The sequence below is a fragment of the Cornus florida genome, unplaced genomic scaffold (assembly GCF_030987335.1).
Source record: "Cornus florida cultivar Cherokee Brave unplaced genomic scaffold, ASM3098733v1 CherokeeBrave_3.0.0_Hap2_Chr05, whole genome shotgun sequence".
NCBI lineage: Eukaryota > Viridiplantae > Streptophyta > Magnoliopsida > Cornales > Cornaceae > Cornus > Cornus florida.
This window is the reverse complement of record NW_026775575.1, coordinates 103,054,284-103,071,944: the sequence shown is the minus strand read 5'-3', so window position 1 is coordinate 103,071,944 and position 17,661 is coordinate 103,054,284. Positions and strand designations below refer to the sequence as shown.

Below are 17,661 nucleotides of genomic sequence, written 5' to 3'. Positions count from 1 at the left end.
TATTATGTATATATAAATGTGTGTTTAGGTTATAAAAGAATAATTATAAAAAGAAAAAAGAAAAAAAAAAAAAAGTAAGTGGGCCCCACCCATGCTTTTAACATTGCAGAAAGGCCATAACGCCAAAAAAAAAAACGTGGGTTTCTCTCTCTCTCGGCTATATCACTTTCCCCTCTCGGCAGTTTCATTTTTCTTCTCTTTTTGCAACTTTCAAACTTTGATCTAGCTTTAATCTTTTGGATTTTGGTAGAACATTGTGAAGCAAAGTTGTTAAGCTCGTCAAGGCCTTCAATTTGATAGGAGCCAATCATCATTTGGTGCACTCTAAGGAGTTCAAAATTCTAGGGTTCTTGGGCTTGGATTTGGGGATTTTGGGAGTTTTCACTTCCATTGAGGTAGGGGTGTTCTAATTTACAATTTCTTAGTTTTTTTGTGAATTTTTTCCCTTAAATTTGATCATATGCATGCTAATTTTGATTATCTAGTTTGTGGTTGAAGTATGTTTAATTAAAATGCTAAATGTGTTTCATGTGTTATTGGAATTCATATATATGACTAGATTTATTACGGTGATTGAGCATGTTTGGTGTTGACATATTGTATGTCCTAAGATTATGTATTTTTTATTTATTTATTGCTTTGAAAGAAAATGATGCTATAGTCAATAAATAAATAAAAGAAATGATTGCTTAGAAATTTCTATTAAATTGTGATAATGATGTAAATGAAATGTGTGAGAGCCTATGGTTGAATTGATAAATCGAAACATGCACATTCATGCATTCATTGGGAAAGAGAAAGGAAAATATATATATATATATTTTGAACAAACGAAATTATTTTGGGGAAAATATTTTTTTAAAAGAGTTTGCGAAAACCGGACGCCTAGGAGGCGCCTAGTGGTCCATGGTATTAGTGTAGTCTAGAAGGGATCATGGTTGAGCTAACTAGGCCGGATGCGACGCCTTGGAGGTGCCTTGTGGTCGTGGATAGTTAGTCAACCCTCCATTCGTGACGCCTTGGAGGTGCCTTGGGTCGGATTACACTAACGGTTTTGGAAGTTGAAACGGAAATGTTTCGGAAAATGGGAAGTAACATTTGCATATTGCACTTCATGACATTGTGGTAAACTTGTGATTGGGTGGTATTTGTTACATACTTGTTATTGTATTTGAGAGTGTGTGTTTCCTTATAGCATGATCCCTTTCACTTTTTATCTATTCATTGTATGGATTCACGGGGATATAAGAAGTGTGTCTTAGACACTTTCTACTGAGTTTATGCTCACCCCATTATTTCTAACATTTTTCAGGACATGGAAAAGAGGTGGCGGACGACGATCCACCATGATTTTAGACAAGCACGGAGACCTATTTTATTATTATTATTATTATTTTTGCTATCTTTTGTATTAAAACTCTCTAATATTTTGTAAATGTAATATTAACTAACTCGTAAAACTTTAGTTTAATTAGTCTAATGTTGTAAGCCATGGACTTTTAAATTCTAACTACGCTTTTTGGACTGTAACTTGATGTAACCAACGTATGTTCCTTGTTGGATGAGATGGAGGAATGGGATTTTGTATGTATGTAGTCACTTTGGAGATATGATATAATATATGTATATTGCGTTGGGACAGGATATGTTAGATTTAAGGCCCAGTGAGGCCATTGTAATTATTTTTTTGTATTTCAACAGGTTGTTTAGAGACATTTTCTGCGGAGGTCATGCCGAAATTTTTTATAGATTCTTATTATTACTTTGGTATCCCATTTGGGTCGTTATAGGCATCCTCTTTACAGATCAACCGTCATTATGTAACTGATCAACCATCATTATGCATTATAAGATTCAACTTCTAGAACTCTTTACCTAAATATATTGGGATTAATAAACTCTTTGTTGTTCTTCAATCTTCTCCAAATCATTGGTTAGCAACTTAGCATGCATTACAATTAAGATTCAATTGAGAAGTCTCCACCTAAACATACAGATATTAATAAACTCTTTGATCTTCTCCCATCCACGGACTCTTTAATGTTTTAGAAGCATTCCTCTTTACAATACTCCCTACTTCCTTATTATTTATAGTCTTTTATATTCTTGAAATGAATAATAAAATAAAAATATTATTGAAATAAAAATATATGACATAAAAAAGAAAAATAGTATATGTGGGGTGGTCAAGTATATAAACAAACCAAAAAATATTATAAATGAACATATTTGTATTCGTATTTTTTTCATTTATATCCTACATTTACAACAATGTATATTCTCACATAATTTTCCTAGCTATGTTTAAAACTAAACCGAGATGTTGCTTCTTTTTTTTTTTTTTTTTTTTTTTTTTTTTTTTTTTTTTTTTATAGCTATGGGTGAAACAAATAAGTACATCATTTGATTTATAAATTTAAAAGTCGAAAGTATATTTTAACCATATAATTACCTAGTATATTCATTTTTTAAAAAAATTAATGAATTTTTATGTCTCTTTTTTTTTTTTTTTTTTTGTTAGATCAAGGTATTTGTTGGTATATCATAAGGTAATATGAAAAATACACATAGTTCTTGATTGCTTTGTGAAATAAATCCCTTCCAACAATTTGTCTTTGTTTTATTTTTAAGTAATGCTAAAAATATATTAAAAAAAAAAAAAAAGGATTGGTTTTTGGGCGACTTCAATTGATATAGTAATAGGCACTCTTGTCATTTAAAACACAAAATAGAATTCCTCTCAAAGTATGGTCAAATCATCCAGTAATAAAAATTAATTTAAAACACAAGGTCCGATTTGACATTTGTTGTTAGTGTGGTTAGTCAATTCATGCATTTCCCTCGCTCAGCTCATATGGACGCAGTCTACCATATTTTGAAGTATCTTAAGTCATGCCCTGGTCTTGGTATGTTCTATGCTTCAGAAATCAGTCTGGACTCTCATGCTTGTAATACCCCTAGTTTTAAAGGGATATTCCGGGAATTTAATTTATTATTATTTGATTATCTGCTTCATTGTTTTATTTAATTGTTTGCTTAATTGTTTTATTTAATTATTTGTTAATTGTTTTATTTGGTTTACTTATTTAATTGGAATTAATTGTTAATTGTTTTATTTTGTTTACTTAATTGGAATTATTTGTTTAGGTGGTTAATTGTATTCTCTTGCATTAATTGTATTAATATTATTTTTATTAATTTAATTAGTTGTATAATTGTTTAAGTGCAAAATTGTTTTAACGGTAGTATAGGTTTTATCACATTATGGGAACATAGCCGACTCAAGGTTGGTGTAGGATTAGAATTAGGGTTTTGGCTATAATTTTACACAGAGTATGGTAATTGTTTGAGCTTATAAATAGATAATGTTACTGGGGTTTAGGGTTTGAGAACAAACGTAAGCTTAAGTCTGTGACACAGAGAGATACAAAGGAGAAAACACAGAGTGACCTTGGATGCTTAACAAAATAGTTCAAGGAGGAAGGAACAGAGTTGTTTCTGGGTGGAACCAAAGCACCGGAGGAGTAAACTTGCAGTATAGGACACTAACGTAACATTCAGAAACTGTGGAATTAGAATTTCGAATCTAAAACTCAAAGGCAAGTTTCTGGTCTATTCTTTTCCTTGAATCTGTGTTCTGTGCATGTTTAGGTGGACTCCAGGGACTGAATAAATGTTAGAAACGGATTAAAAAAATGTTATAACACATCAATTATGCATGCTTAAACAGTATTTAATTTCGTTGAATTATCTATGTTGTATTGCTTAAGAATTATCAACTGGAAGCTGTTGTCTTTGTTTTGAAAAGTTGAGTTTAATTCTAGTCGTGGCTGAATACTAATGATTTAATATTAATCTGGAACATAAATAGAACCTTGGAATAATGGTTAAACAAACTACAGAGATCTGGGTATTGCCGGAGGCAAAGAGGACAGAGTAGAAAACATAAAGAGCCTCGGAAAGAGAGGGAGAAGGCTCCCTCACCAAAGGAGCCGGCTCCAAAGAGAATGGAGCCGGCTCCATGGTACAAAGAGCAGGCTCTCTAGTATAGGGAGCCGGCTCCCACATTAAAAGAGCAGGCTCTCAATTTTGAGAGAGTCTGCTCTCACCCAGAATGTTCGTTTTTGGTTTTTAGGCTGTGTTTGGGACTGTACATAGTTCTAATACTTTGTTTAAATTGTTTTAAATGATGCATGTTAATGTTTTAGACCTGCAAGAACATATTTAAACAATAATTCATAAAGGGATTAAGGTGGAGGCAGTGTACAGCTAAGAAAAGAACTTACAGGTTGCACTTTAAAAGTTGATCAGTTTAAACTCTGGAACTTGGGGATTGTTTATATGTGATTTAATTTTGATTAATCATGTTTAAATAGGATTATAAGTAACATGGATTACTTGAATTTAACCATACTTATGATGGACGAAATTTGTATGCACCTTGCTATCCAACTGCATTAGCTTATGGACAATTTGGAGGATGTGAATGCTTATATTTGTTTTAGCAGTTTACATTATATGTTTAGGCTCTATAATGAATGCCTAATATTAATATATATATGTGTTAAGTTATACTTATGCATATCTTGGAGGTTGGTTGTTAATTATTTAGCGTTGTTTTATTAACTATACTATTTGAAGGATTGTATGCACCGGTATGAGACGGTGGCATATTAGGAATGGATTAGTTTAAATACTAAGTCCTACCTAAACTGGATTGAGGTATGGATTAACCAGCCAAAAAGGTTGAGTCCATCTCATATTTAGTCATGCCAATAAAATCATTGAATGACCTAGTAGTTTCTGAAGGATTTGTTATACATGTATCATACCACTATACAGATGGGTGATATTTTGTATTAGGAATATACGGACCTTATATACTTATGATATGGTGTTATGGTATGAGCTTGAGTCTCAGGACTATGGTTAGGGTACGTATATCGCCTAGGATGGATAGCTGGACAGTAGTTGCCGTTCCCTGGTAGGTCTAGGTACACATGACCACGTAATGTGCGATTTGCATGGTATCTCTACTCAGGCTGAGACAGACCTACTGGACTAGTGAGCGTCCTATAGTGTGTAATATATACATAGATGGACTACTCTAGATATTGTTGAGTCTATCTAAGATGTATCTGCGTATCGGATTCTTGTTTGGATCGTAGTATATCAAAACTTGCATGTGGGCCTTACCCACTCTTTTATTATTTTCAGATGCTCGTTAGTTCCAGGATTATCGTGTAGAGTAGATACAGACTTCTATTCCACCGACTACGTAGGACTGCTTACTTATTAGCTTTGGATTTTATTTCAGTTATTTCATTTTACAGTTGGGATTTTTATTAGGAGTCCACTAGATGGATTCTCGAGTTGTTAATTAATTGGAGGTCTTGGAGTTTGGATATTTATAACATTATTTTGAGGATTTTCAATTAGAGTTCTTTTCAACCATTTTTATTTCCTTCTTATTATTTCATCTTGTATTCTGTGTTCATTAAATATTAATTGTTTGATATTCCCTCGGGTTTAGGCCTAGGGCTGATCAACCCGTGTCTTGGATCCGAGGGGTATCACAATGCTTTACTGATGCAGACTATGCTGGATGTAAAACAAATAGACGTTCTACCTCTGGCTTCTGTACTTTCTATGGTAATCATCTCATATCATGGAAGAGTAAGAAGCAAGCTGTTGTCTCCAGATCCTCTGCTGAAGCTGAATACCAAGCTATGGCTCAAGGTACTTGTGAGCTCCTTTGGCTTCAATCAATTTTGGGAGAGTTGGGTCTTGTAGAGAAAGGTTCTTCAAGGCTGTTTTGTGACAATAAATCAGCCATTATGCTTGCTTCCAATTCAGTTTTACATAAAAGGTCGAAACATATTAAAGTAGACATTCACTTTATTCGAGAAAATATTCGATCAGGTATCATTAATCCTATTTTTGTTCCCTCTTCAAAACAGACTGCAGATGTGTTCACAAAGTCTGTTGGGCCTTCTCTTCTCCAGTCTTCCATAGTCAAGTTGGGCTTGGTCAACATATTTGCTCCAGCTTGAGGGGGAGTATTGGAAATCATATCTATAAGTTGACTCAATGATTATGGCAGATTTATTGGGTCTTCATTATAGACTAATCTTTAAGGATTTTATTTTTATTCTGATTTGATTTTATTCTCTTTATTCTGATTTGATTTTATTCTCTTTTCCATATTTGTAATTTTACTCTTGTATATAATGATAGTCAGGCTCTCAAATTGAATATGTCAATTTTACCAAGTTACTTTTGAAATAAAAATATATAAGACATAAAAAAGAAAAATAGTATATGTGAGGTGGTCAAGTATATAAACAAACCAAAAAATATTATAAATGAACATATTTGTATTCTTATTTTTTTCATTTATATCCTACATTTACAACAGCGTATATTCTCACATAATTTTACTAGCTATGTTTAAAACGAAACCGGGATGTTGCTTCTTTTTTTTTTGTTTTTTTAAGCTATGGGTGAAACAAATAAGTGCATCATTAATTTGATTTATAAATTTAAAAGTCGAAAGTATATTTTAACCATATAATTACCTAGTATATTCAATTTAAAATTCTTTAATGAATTTTTATGTCTTTTTTTTTTTTGGTTAGATCGAGGTATTTGTTGGTATATCAGAAGGTAATATGAAAAATACACATAGTTCTTGATTGCTTTGTGAAATAAATCCCTTCCAACAATTTGAATTTGTTTTATTTTTAAGTAATGCTAAAAATATATTAAAAAAAAAAAAGGATTGGTTTTTGGGCGACTTCAATTGATATAGTAATAGGCGCTCTTGTCATTTAAAACACAAAATATAATTCCTCTCAAAGTATGGTCAAATCATTCAGTAATAAAAATCAATTGTGAAACATATCGTTTTATTTTATTATTACACTGTAGTTATTATATTTTAGTCAGAGGTGCTTATTCTTCTACCATGGAATTACAACAAAATAACATATAGTTCATGACTGTTCGAGAAATCAACCTTAAAATAAATTAAAAATATTAAAAAGAAAAAATCAGTTATGCTATAATCAATGGGTTAGTGGTCTAACGGTATCCGTCTCTTGCCTTCCAAAGAGAGGTCAGAGGTTCAAGTCTCAGAAGAGTGTCCATGAGTACTAACTAGAAAAAAAATTAGTTATGCTATATTTAGTGGGAGGGAGGGATGGATGAAGTTTTTGGTGTTTGGTTGGAAAGAAGGGAAGAGTGGGAGGAAGCAAGGAGAGGATGAAGCATCCCTCCTTTCTTCAATTTTTTTTATCTGTCCAATTTTGGGTTAAGAGAGGAGAGAGAAAATAAATAACTATCTACAAATATACAATTTTCAATTTTAACCTCTTAAAAAAAATTCAAATTAATATCTACATTTTATTATTTTATAGAGTGAGGGTATATTAGTAATATATATATATATATATATATATAATATTTCTTTTCCTTCCAACCAAAAAAAAAAAAATAATGTATCACTCCATTCATTCTTTCTACTATCCATTTTATTCAATCAAATAAAAAATGGAGAAGATACTTTCCATTTCTTAGGAATTCCCCATCCATTCCTCTCATATCTCTTTCATCCATTTTTTCATCCCTTCAACCAAACGAAATATTAGAGACCAAATCAAATTGTGTGTACATACTATGAATTCAACTTGAAAGGGCCAATAGAGCTCAACCAACCTCTTATTGGATTTGGGCAATGAATAAGAAGGGGATTTTGTGCCTTGGTCCAGTATTGATAAAGAGTAGTTGTTGGACAAGCAAAGCACAGGCTGAGCTGACCGACTCAAAATAAAAAATAAAATAAACAAGAAGTTTGGATTGAGTTCGGGATTGAAATGAACTAGGGTTATATATTCCGTATTGAGCTCGTTTGAGGTGGCCATTTGGATAACTCTAGTGTGTGTGTGTATATATATTTAAGTTAAAAAAATAAAAAATAAAAAATGGGAAGTAGTAGTTAAATGTTAATATGGACACGTTAAAGTCTCATGGGATGGACAGGAAATTGAATTATGTTTAATGAATGCACCACTGCAAGTTTTGCATGCATGCATGCATGCCATGCATATGTATATATATCCTATACACAGAGTTGCTGTAATGTGGTTGCATTAAAACATTTGAATTAGAATTAATTCCATCATCTCTTTGTTAGGACAGACACAGAGAGACAGACAGTCCCACTTAAATGTCATCATAGTATAGAATATGGACCGCATTGTAACTATCTTTTCATTTGTGGTCATCCCTCTGTTCCTCTGTTGTCGAGCTGTTAACATTTCCCTTTCTCACAATATGGGATTGCCTTACCATTCTTATTATTGGCTGCAACTTGTCCTTCACAACCATAACCAAAGTTAAGAGAGTCCTTTCCTTTCTTGCCCCTCTATCTCTCTCTCTCTCTCTCTCTCTCTCTCTCTCTCTCTCTCTATATATATATATATATATATATATATATTGTTTGTAGGTGAAGGATTTTAAATCAAATGGTCCACTGCCACCCCCACTTATAACGGAAAGTGACCACACACTTTAGGGGGTTAAAAGGAGAGGGAAAGAGAGTGAGGGTCTGCATCTTCTGAGATCCCTCATTCAATAGATGACAATTCCAAATTGCCATACCATTCTTTTTCTTTTTCTTTTTTTTTTTTTTTTAGTCAATATTGCCACTCAACAACCAATTTAGGTAAGGAATAAAAAATTTTGGTAAAAAAGTTTGCCATATTTTAATTTTAAAATGAGGGGTTAATAAATTCTAAACTTATAAAATTTGTAGTCTTGTAATATTTTCTTTCCTTTTAAAATGTTCGGGTCTCCTAAAAAAATATTGTGATAAGATTATATTGCATCAAAATCAAGCATATCAAGTATTAATTTAAATATTAAGAACTATTGCTGGTTTACTGCATTGGGATTGTTTAGTTCACTTTCAAAGATGTGTGAATTATTTATAAAATATTGAATAGCACGATCTAAACATCCATTTAATAGAAAATCTCTACACAATTTAATTCAGGAGGATAAAATCTACAAATTACCTCAAATCCATGTATGCCAAAGTTCCATTTTGCATGGTATAATATAGGAGAAAAAAAAAAAAGAAAAAAAGAAGAAGAAGATTAATATTATTTTGTAGGCATGTGATTCCATTTGTAATGTTATAGGTCCTTTATAAATTGATAAAGAAGTTTATATATATATATTGGTTAATTGGATCTATTTTTATGACTACAGCAGCATTACCCTTATTTTATTGTCCCGTCCCCTCATTTGTAATTTAGAAAATATTATAATTTGTTTTATAATTGTGAATGATACTACTGTGTTTAGTAGTACCAGTTACAGATGAAAAATTACCGCTGAAAGCTCAATCTACCCGACGTAACTTATATGGGCCCCACCAATACATGTCTGGGCCCACATGATGCTGTGCCTTGCTGATATCAATTTTGAGGAAAAAAAAAAAAAAACACTGAACTATACATTTGTTGCGTATAACTTCATGTGTTACAAAAAAACCCTTGAATTAAGGAAAGGTCACAAACTCCACCGGTCCACCCCTAAAGGGTTTGGCTTTCCCTAGGATGAATGAAAATTTACAATTTTGTCCTTCGTAAAAAATCAAATTACAAAAGGCTCCCAACCTATCATATTTGGCAACCAGAAAGATTTTATCAAACAGCCAAAAATACCTTCCATATCTTTCAAAATAATGTAAAATGCCCCTTTTTTTTTTTTTTTTTTTTTTCATATGGGGGCATCAAGTCTATTATGCTAATTTGTAATGTGAAATGATTGAAGTGTAATTGAACTTTAAAAAAACAAAACTTGCTATTTGATAAAATTGATAATTAAGTATTAAAAATTTTAAGAGCTAAGTTTTTAACTTGTAATTAAAAAATAATTTTTTTATATTTTTTCAAATTTTCAGTATTTAGCATTCAATTATAAGTAATGTCCGCTTACTATTTTCAATGATATTTAAATTATGTTATCAAACACCCTTCAATAAATAAGTACTTAATTTATTCAAAATTACGTATTGAATTAAGTAATCAAATGAGTAATCAAATAACAGCACATAAAATTTCAATAGAGACCCAAGCCAATTAACTACATTTAATACGGTACTATTTTTTGTAGAGTTATTATTTACTTATATGGACATTTTATTTCACATTAGAAATTCATGGAGATTCAAAAGAGTCGTTTTAGCATAGACTTGAAAATGAAAGATGTTTTGACTCAAAAGATAGCTCAGGGATATTTGTGTGAAATATTGATAATTCATGGAGATTTGTTGCTAAAAGGGTAAAATTGTCATTAAAAAAATAATGTAACACTCAACTAGGGGCGTTTTTAAATGACATCATAATAGATAGTGTATTTTGCCAAAAAGAGATGATACAGCTGTATGGGTTGGTTTATGGCATAATTGAAAGATCCAGGGATTTTTATAGCTTGAAGTAATTGAGGGAGATTTTTTTATAATTTACTCAAAATTAAGGGTAAATCAAGAAAATTAAATTTATTTTTTTTTCAAATAAATAAGGATAAAATGGAAATCTTGACATGTAAAAAACCAAATTTTCGTCCATTTCTCACACCAAAAAGAAATAACAATATTAATCCAACTTACACCTTGTGTATATTTTCTCTCCATCCAAACATTGTTTGAGAGATGGGAGAGTTCATGCATCACAGGGGCAAAATTAATTGACTGACATATATTAGTGGGTTAATAATTAAAGGGGTCCCAAAGAGTTACTGCTTCTGCCTAATTTATGACTCTCACCTGTGCCCTGCCTCCTCCTGAACTACAATTTATGAAGCAATTTCTTCTGTTTGTTCTTAATATATATTTCCTTTATTTTATTTTATTTTTATTGGTTATGAGTACTTATTTTCCTTCTTAATTATTACAGTAAAGAAGAATCACAGAGATCATTGCAAGAGAGAGAAAGAGAGTAACACCATACCTGCAAAGTCTTCAGATAAAATCAGTAGAATCAATTCTTCCTTTTTCTCATTTTCTGGGCTGTTCATAATTTTTGCTAGTTGTTTTCATATAAATAAATAATAAAAGAATAAAAGGATATATGCAATTTTTTTTCTCACTGGTGTGAATGGAATCAAGAGGAGAGAGAAAGAGTGTGAAATAATAGAGAGAGAAAGAGTGTGATATAATGGGTGGGGTTTGGTGGGTTATTTCCATCAGAGGCACCTGCCTGCGCGTGAAGGGGATTGGTGGAACCAGGTTCGGCCATCAGAAAGAAGCCAATGCGCCTTTGACGTTATCCACAGCACCTCCCTTCTTCACAGTCAGGCCTGTTTTCTCTTTCCTTCCTCTCTTATGTGCATCATCTTTAGTAGTTTTATATTATATTCTATTATTATATAATATTCATTCTTGAATTCTATCCTCTCTACTTGTATGTGTTCACATGTATGCATGTAAAGGTCATAGACATTGAATTCTCTCTCTCCTTTCCAATGATATATTTGTGGATTGGTTATATGTTGCACCCATTGATTATATCACCTCCTATGGAAGGATTTGAATTATCGTTGTTTTTCCTCTCAATTTCTTTAATTTAGGTTTTACTTTTTTTAATCACTGTAAACTTCTCTACCCTTATCAATCCCCCACACACACAGAAAAAGAAAAAGAAAAAGTCCATATTTATAAATCTGTGTTTTACTACTTTCTAGAAGAATTAGCCAAAGATCATAGAGAATTAGCGTTTGAAGAGAGAATTCTTCTGCATCTTTCAGTTGGAATCATAATGACAGTGTTATTGATCTTTGTGGTTATGAATACTATTTACTCGAGTATTTGTGAAGAACTTAGAGTAAGAGGGTTCTTGTCGGACGTCGGATTTGGATGGGGAAGGTCTTGGGTTTTATAAGGAGGGGTATGCAGCACTTTTGGGTGTGATGGCAAGCGTCTGACTCGTTATAAGTGGTATCGGAGTAAGACCCAATCCTTAATTCAATGTCAGAGGATCAGATCGACTTACAAAGTTTTTTTACTACCCTCGATTAGGGGTTTTATTGAACTCTTTTGCTACTTTTACAATTATCCAAAACAAGAGTCATAGTTTAATCTTGTATTTCAAAGGGGTTTTAATTTTGTGGGTATTGTTTGAAAATTATTTTTTTCTAGGATAAATGGCTACATTTAATCTACCCACCACTATTATACTTGTGAACAAACAGTGTAGGTTTCCACCTCCAATATTAAACATGATTGATCGATTTTGTTGGAGCTGATTGGTTTATTATAATTACAGCAGTAAAAAATTGTTTTTCTTGATTTTATCTGATTTGTTATTTATTGCTGTATGAAAACACTGCTAAACCTCTATTATTAAACCTCATTTGTTGTTTTTTTATTTCTTGTGTGAAGGAGCTGATTGTTTTATTATACTTATATTTTTTCTGATTGGTTTATTATAATTGCAGCAGTAAAAAATTTGTTTTCCTTCACTTTTATCCATGCTAAACCTCCAATATTAAACCTGATTTGATGTTTTTTTTTTTTGGTTTACTATGAGATAATGAGGTGATTGGTTTATTATAATTACATCAGTAAAAATCTGGTTTCCTTCTATCTCATCTGTTATTGCTGCCTGAAAACTCTGCTAAAAGAGGCAGAAGCCATGCCACTGCCACTTCCAAATAATGTGAAACAAAAAATTGATGTGAAAACTATTTAGAGAAAAAGCAGCTAGGAAAGAAAATTTGAAAACAAAAGAGAGGATAGTATGGAGCATTTCTGTCTTTAATAGGCTGTGTAATGCCTTTACAAAAGATCCAAGTTCTCTGTATCTGTTTCATCATCAGACTTAAATCATGTTGAACAATACAAACAGAAAACCTTGGAATTTTTTTATCTTCTATATTTTATTATGTATTATGTATAAAGAAATAGAGAAGGTTACAACAGTAATGAAGATTCTTCTGTCAGTTTATGTTGCCCTTTCTTGATCGTTATAGAGCCTGGTCCCATAGTACAAGCTTGCAGACAAGATACTATAGTACCCTCAAACATTCTTTGCCTAAACTGCCCTCTTGATATTAGTAATCACTTGGTTTGAGAAAAATTGCAATCTAATGAACCATGCAACCAAAAAAACAGCCCCACTGCCCTGTCAACCCAAGAGAATACGCCATTAATATATATATTCATATATATATGTATGTATATATATATATATAACATGCACCAAGGAAGCAGCTTTGGTTACTTTTACTTCATCCCTCTCTCTCATTATTTATTATTTTACTGTTCAAGCACCATGATTCTGCATTTCTTCGATCAACATTCAACCAATTACATGATGATGATTTCCATTTGCACATCCAAATGGTCTGTCTGACTTATATAGGTAGCTAATTAGAATTTAGAACTTAATTTTTTACTTAGGAAGTTTCGTGAAATGATGCTTAAACGGTGGACATAGTGCTAACTGTGTATATTGCCTTGTCTAGAAAGACTGAAGCCTAGCAAACTTGAGCATCTAAATTCTACTGGTTTAATTAGGAAAATTGTGCAGATAACAAAGTGGTGAATTTAAAATAATTCAATTTGGGCAAGTCCTCAGTTTGCATGAGCTTGAGTTCATGTGACAAATCCTCATGATTGGATCAGTTTTTGATCATTTTCTCATGGTTTTTTAAGATGTTTACATATATATTATGTAATGACTAGAATGGTCAAACTAAAAATAATTTTGTTAGACTCAGTCTGTCAAGTGGATGTGGTGCTGATGAGGTGGGATATGGAACTGATCCATTTGACTAGACTGGATTGTATTTGTGTGCTGGCGTTTAATAGGAAGAGAAATGTAAATTAATTGTTCAAGACCTCCTAACTACCCATTTAAAGCAGGTAATAAAACAGTAACAACCTGCGGTTTGCCAAAACAAGGAAAAATCCAAAAGAATTTAAAACCCCTAGACTGTCGCCAGCTATTTATAACACCCATGAGACCCTCGGACTCTCTCTCTGCATTGTGTACTTTGGCCTTACAGAGAAATAGAAACCATGATTCTCCCAACCGACCTTCTTTCTACCTTCCACCACCCCATTTCCTTCTGATAACTTGATAGACTGCCAAACAAGAGAGAGAGAGAGAGAGAGAGAGAGAGATGAGGGGGAAATCTTCCTCAAAGCAAGGGAGCAAAGGAGGAATTGAAATAGACAAGATTGATAAGATCAAAGAAGAGCCTCATCTCTCTGGTGCTTACATCCGTAACCTTGTTAAACAGCTAACTTCTTCCAGAAACAAAGATCCTATGAACACCAATGAACCTGACTCCGCAGACGGAGGAGATGGGTTCCCTAGCCACCACCAAAATTTAGCTAAATTTGGGGATGATTTTAGTGTTTCCCAACAATCACAGCCACCCCAGCAACCTCAACAACACAAAAAACAAGTTCGTAGGAGGCTCCACACCAGTAGGCCTTACCAAGAGAGGCTTTTAAATATGGCCGAGGCTAGGAGGGAGATAGTCACGGCGCTTAAGTTCCACAGAGCAGCAATGAAACAAGCAAATGAGCAAAGACAAACATCACCGCCACAACCACAACCACAATTCCAACCGCAGCCACAACCATTGCAGCCTCAACTGCAGCCGTCTTTGGAACAAGAAGGAAAGATAAAATCGAGGAGAAATCCCAGAATTTACCCATCCAGCACCGCCAGTTACTCAAGTTATCTAGACAATCTCTCCTACTCCACTTTCACTTGCCCTTCACCTTCTCCAAATCTTTACTCCTGGTCTTCTACAATTGCTTCTCCACCTACTTGTGAAAGTCTCAATCTCACCCTCCCTAACCAGACCTTAGGCTTGAATCTCAATTTTCAGGACTTTAGCAACTTAGACGCCACTCAGGACCACAACAACCCATCAATCTATTACTCATCTTCATCTCCATCATCTTCTTCTTCACCCACTTTTTCTATTGCTACTGAAGATGTCCCTTCCTCGGGAATATCACAAGAGGGGCTTCCTGCTGGAGTGCCTGATGTTGCCAACTCCACTGTCATGCCCGGAGGAGACTTGGGCTTACATCCAGCATTGGACGATGAGGAGATGGCAAAGATCAGATCAATAGGAGAGCAGCATCAGATGGAGTGGGATGACACCTTGAATTTGGTCAGATCAGCATGGTGGTTTAAATTCCTGAGGACGATGGAAATTGGCCCGGAGGAGAAAGCTGAAGACAATGGTTACCATCCCTTTGATGAAGTCATGGAATTCCCAGCTTGGTTGAATGCAAATGAAAGTTTCTTGCAACAACATTTGGACGAACACTGCTCAGATGACTACTTGCAAGACCCTGCCTTGCCATGGTAAGGACTTTGTTCTTTTGCTTGTTTATTTATTTATTATTATTATTTAAATAATAAAAAGAGATGCTTTCTGTTCCTAGGTTTCTCTCTATACCATGCTTGGTTGTTTCTCATTTTTAATATTTCTTTTACCTTCTTGACTTCTTTAATCAAATCAATTCGGGACTTAGTTTAGAGCCCTGTTGTACTCTTCTTTTAGCTGCTAGCTATTTATCATAGAAAAATTCGTGAAAAAATGCAATACCAACAAGCTTAGAATTAATGGATTGTAGTTGGGTCCCACAATGTATGTATCCATGGGTTAGACTATGTGTATGGTATAACTCTTCTGCCTTTCATCCAGTTACATATTTTTAGACACCGAGGAATACTGAATGATGAAACTGGAAGAGTTGCACTTAATTTTCTGCTATTGGGTCATTTGAGTTTGGCTTTTTTTGACATAGCAGCGTTCAAAATGACATTTGTTGTGGGTTGTTACTAAAATATGGACATTCGATGGTCTGCCATATCATCAAAGTTGGTTCACCTTTTGTTTAGTTAAGTTCAATGATGGTTGTGCAATGTGCATTCACCAAACTAATAAGGGGCTTACTGTTGGTTGGATAAATAGGAGCATATTAGGGCCAACGTTGTGTTTTATCTACACAATCTTATAGATCTAACTAAGATTGGGAAGGCTAATCCAAACAAACTGCTAATGTTGTGAAGCCTGGCCTCAATGAAATTTTATTGTAATCCAGGCGTAAGCTTACACAAGAAGAAAGTAAAATGTGCGATTAACAAACCGATGGGGGAAGGGATCTACAATGTGCTCTTCTTCACCAGTTTCTTTAGGTCCATTTTATTGACCTAGGGGGTAAAGAAAAAGAAAGGAAAAATTCCTCATATTTCTTCACTGCTTAAACAAAATAAAATTTTCTATAAGAATTTGGGAATCAGGAAATAAGAAAAGGGAAATTACATGTGAAATTTTAGTATTTCCCTTGCTTTCTCTCTATTTCCATAGTAATCAAATAATGAAAAACAACTCTCTTTGCACTGTCTTTTTCTCTGTCACACTAAATCAGCAAACCTAATAGAGCCTAAAAGACTGGAAAATTGTATAGGTCCATGAATAATATGGTCATCTTTTTTAAAGATTGAAGCATTAAAGAGCCCGACCATGGCCCATATAGGCTGATCATAGGCATTCTTTCAAATGCTGTGTTGCTTTCTGTAGCACTTAAGGTTTCTTTATAGCTTCTTGTGCCATAGATTGCATTATGTCATGACTGGACAATTTTTAAGGATTTTAATGAGGTTACTAATTCTGTTTTCTTCTTTCTTCTTTCTTTTGTTGTTGTATATGCAGCATGGACATCGGAGAATTTGAAGGAATGGATGTGGACTGGTTATCCTGAGAAAGATTGATTGTTTTTTTACCTAATCAAATCTTTTGCCCCTCCTTTTGGAATTTCTTTTCCTAGTCTTTGAAATTTCTTTTTTGAATAAGGCTTGTGGATTTGTGAAAGTTGACAAGCCACGGGGGAAAAATAATATGAAGAAGAATTGATTATATGCACTATCTCCTTTTTGAGTTTTATTAATTAGAATTTCGTTTTCTTTCCGATCTTCCAATTTCTCCTATGAATGTTTGGTAGCTGGCAAGCTGCACATTTTGTACAACTATAAACTCTGTTCAGAATCTAAAATTATGCCCTCAATTCGTTGAATATTTCGAATGAAAGTTTGAAAGGCATTCTTGAGGTTTCCTGATGTGAAAGAACTCACATTGTGGCCCAAAGATTAGGTGATTACTAGTATATGTTTATTTCAATCTTCTCTATCTGTGTTTTTATATAAATATTTAGATTTAGTTTGATAAGGTTTCTGGTTTTTAAATGTGGAATGATAGGGCTCAACATGCAAGTATTTTAACAAATTTTAACTTAGGCAAAATTTATTGAGATGATATCAGATTTATGTTGCACTTAATTACCTCTTTGAGTCTAAGGATAATACATTGAATTAAGTAACATATATAATTTGTTCGAATCCTGATTTAAGCAATATTAATAACTTTCAGAAAATTGCAAATCCATAATTTATATTATAGAAATTAGTTCAAAGAACGTCTGGTTAAAATGGTTCCTTGTTCCTTACAGGAAAGGGCCTTCCACTCTTTCCATGTTTTAAGCGGTGATTCACTAGTGAGATCTTTCTGAAAATGATGCCAACACTTTCATTTTGTGTCCCCAAACAATAAAAAAATTCATAA

The 17,661-nt window shown here is 33.2% G+C and overlaps 1 protein-coding gene across 1 annotated transcript; it reads left to right on the top strand.

Annotated features, from left to right (window-relative positions):
* Nucleotides 1–10,717: 10,717 nt before the first annotated feature.
* LOC132308099 (uncharacterized) lies at nt 10,718–17,015 on the top strand. Its single transcript, XM_059806081.1, has 2 exons — nt 10,718–15,401; nt 16,756–17,015. Exons 1-2 carry the CDS (start codon nt 14,194–14,196, stop codon nt 16,802–16,804), a joined length of 1,257 nt encoding a protein of 418 aa, XP_059662064.1. The 5' UTR covers nt 10,718–14,193; the 3' UTR covers nt 16,805–17,015.
* Nucleotides 17,016–17,661: the final 646 nt, after the last annotated feature.

Excerpts from the sequence above, each read along its gene's own strand:
- LOC132308099 (XM_059806081.1), top strand. The coding sequence starts at position 14,194 with ATGAGGGGGAAATCTTCCTCAAAGCAAGGGAGCAAAGGAGGAATTGAA. Across the intron at positions 15,402-16,755 it reads CAAGACCCTGCCTTGCCATG|CATGGACATCGGAGAATTTG; the intron begins GTAAGGACTTTG and ends TTGTATATGCAG.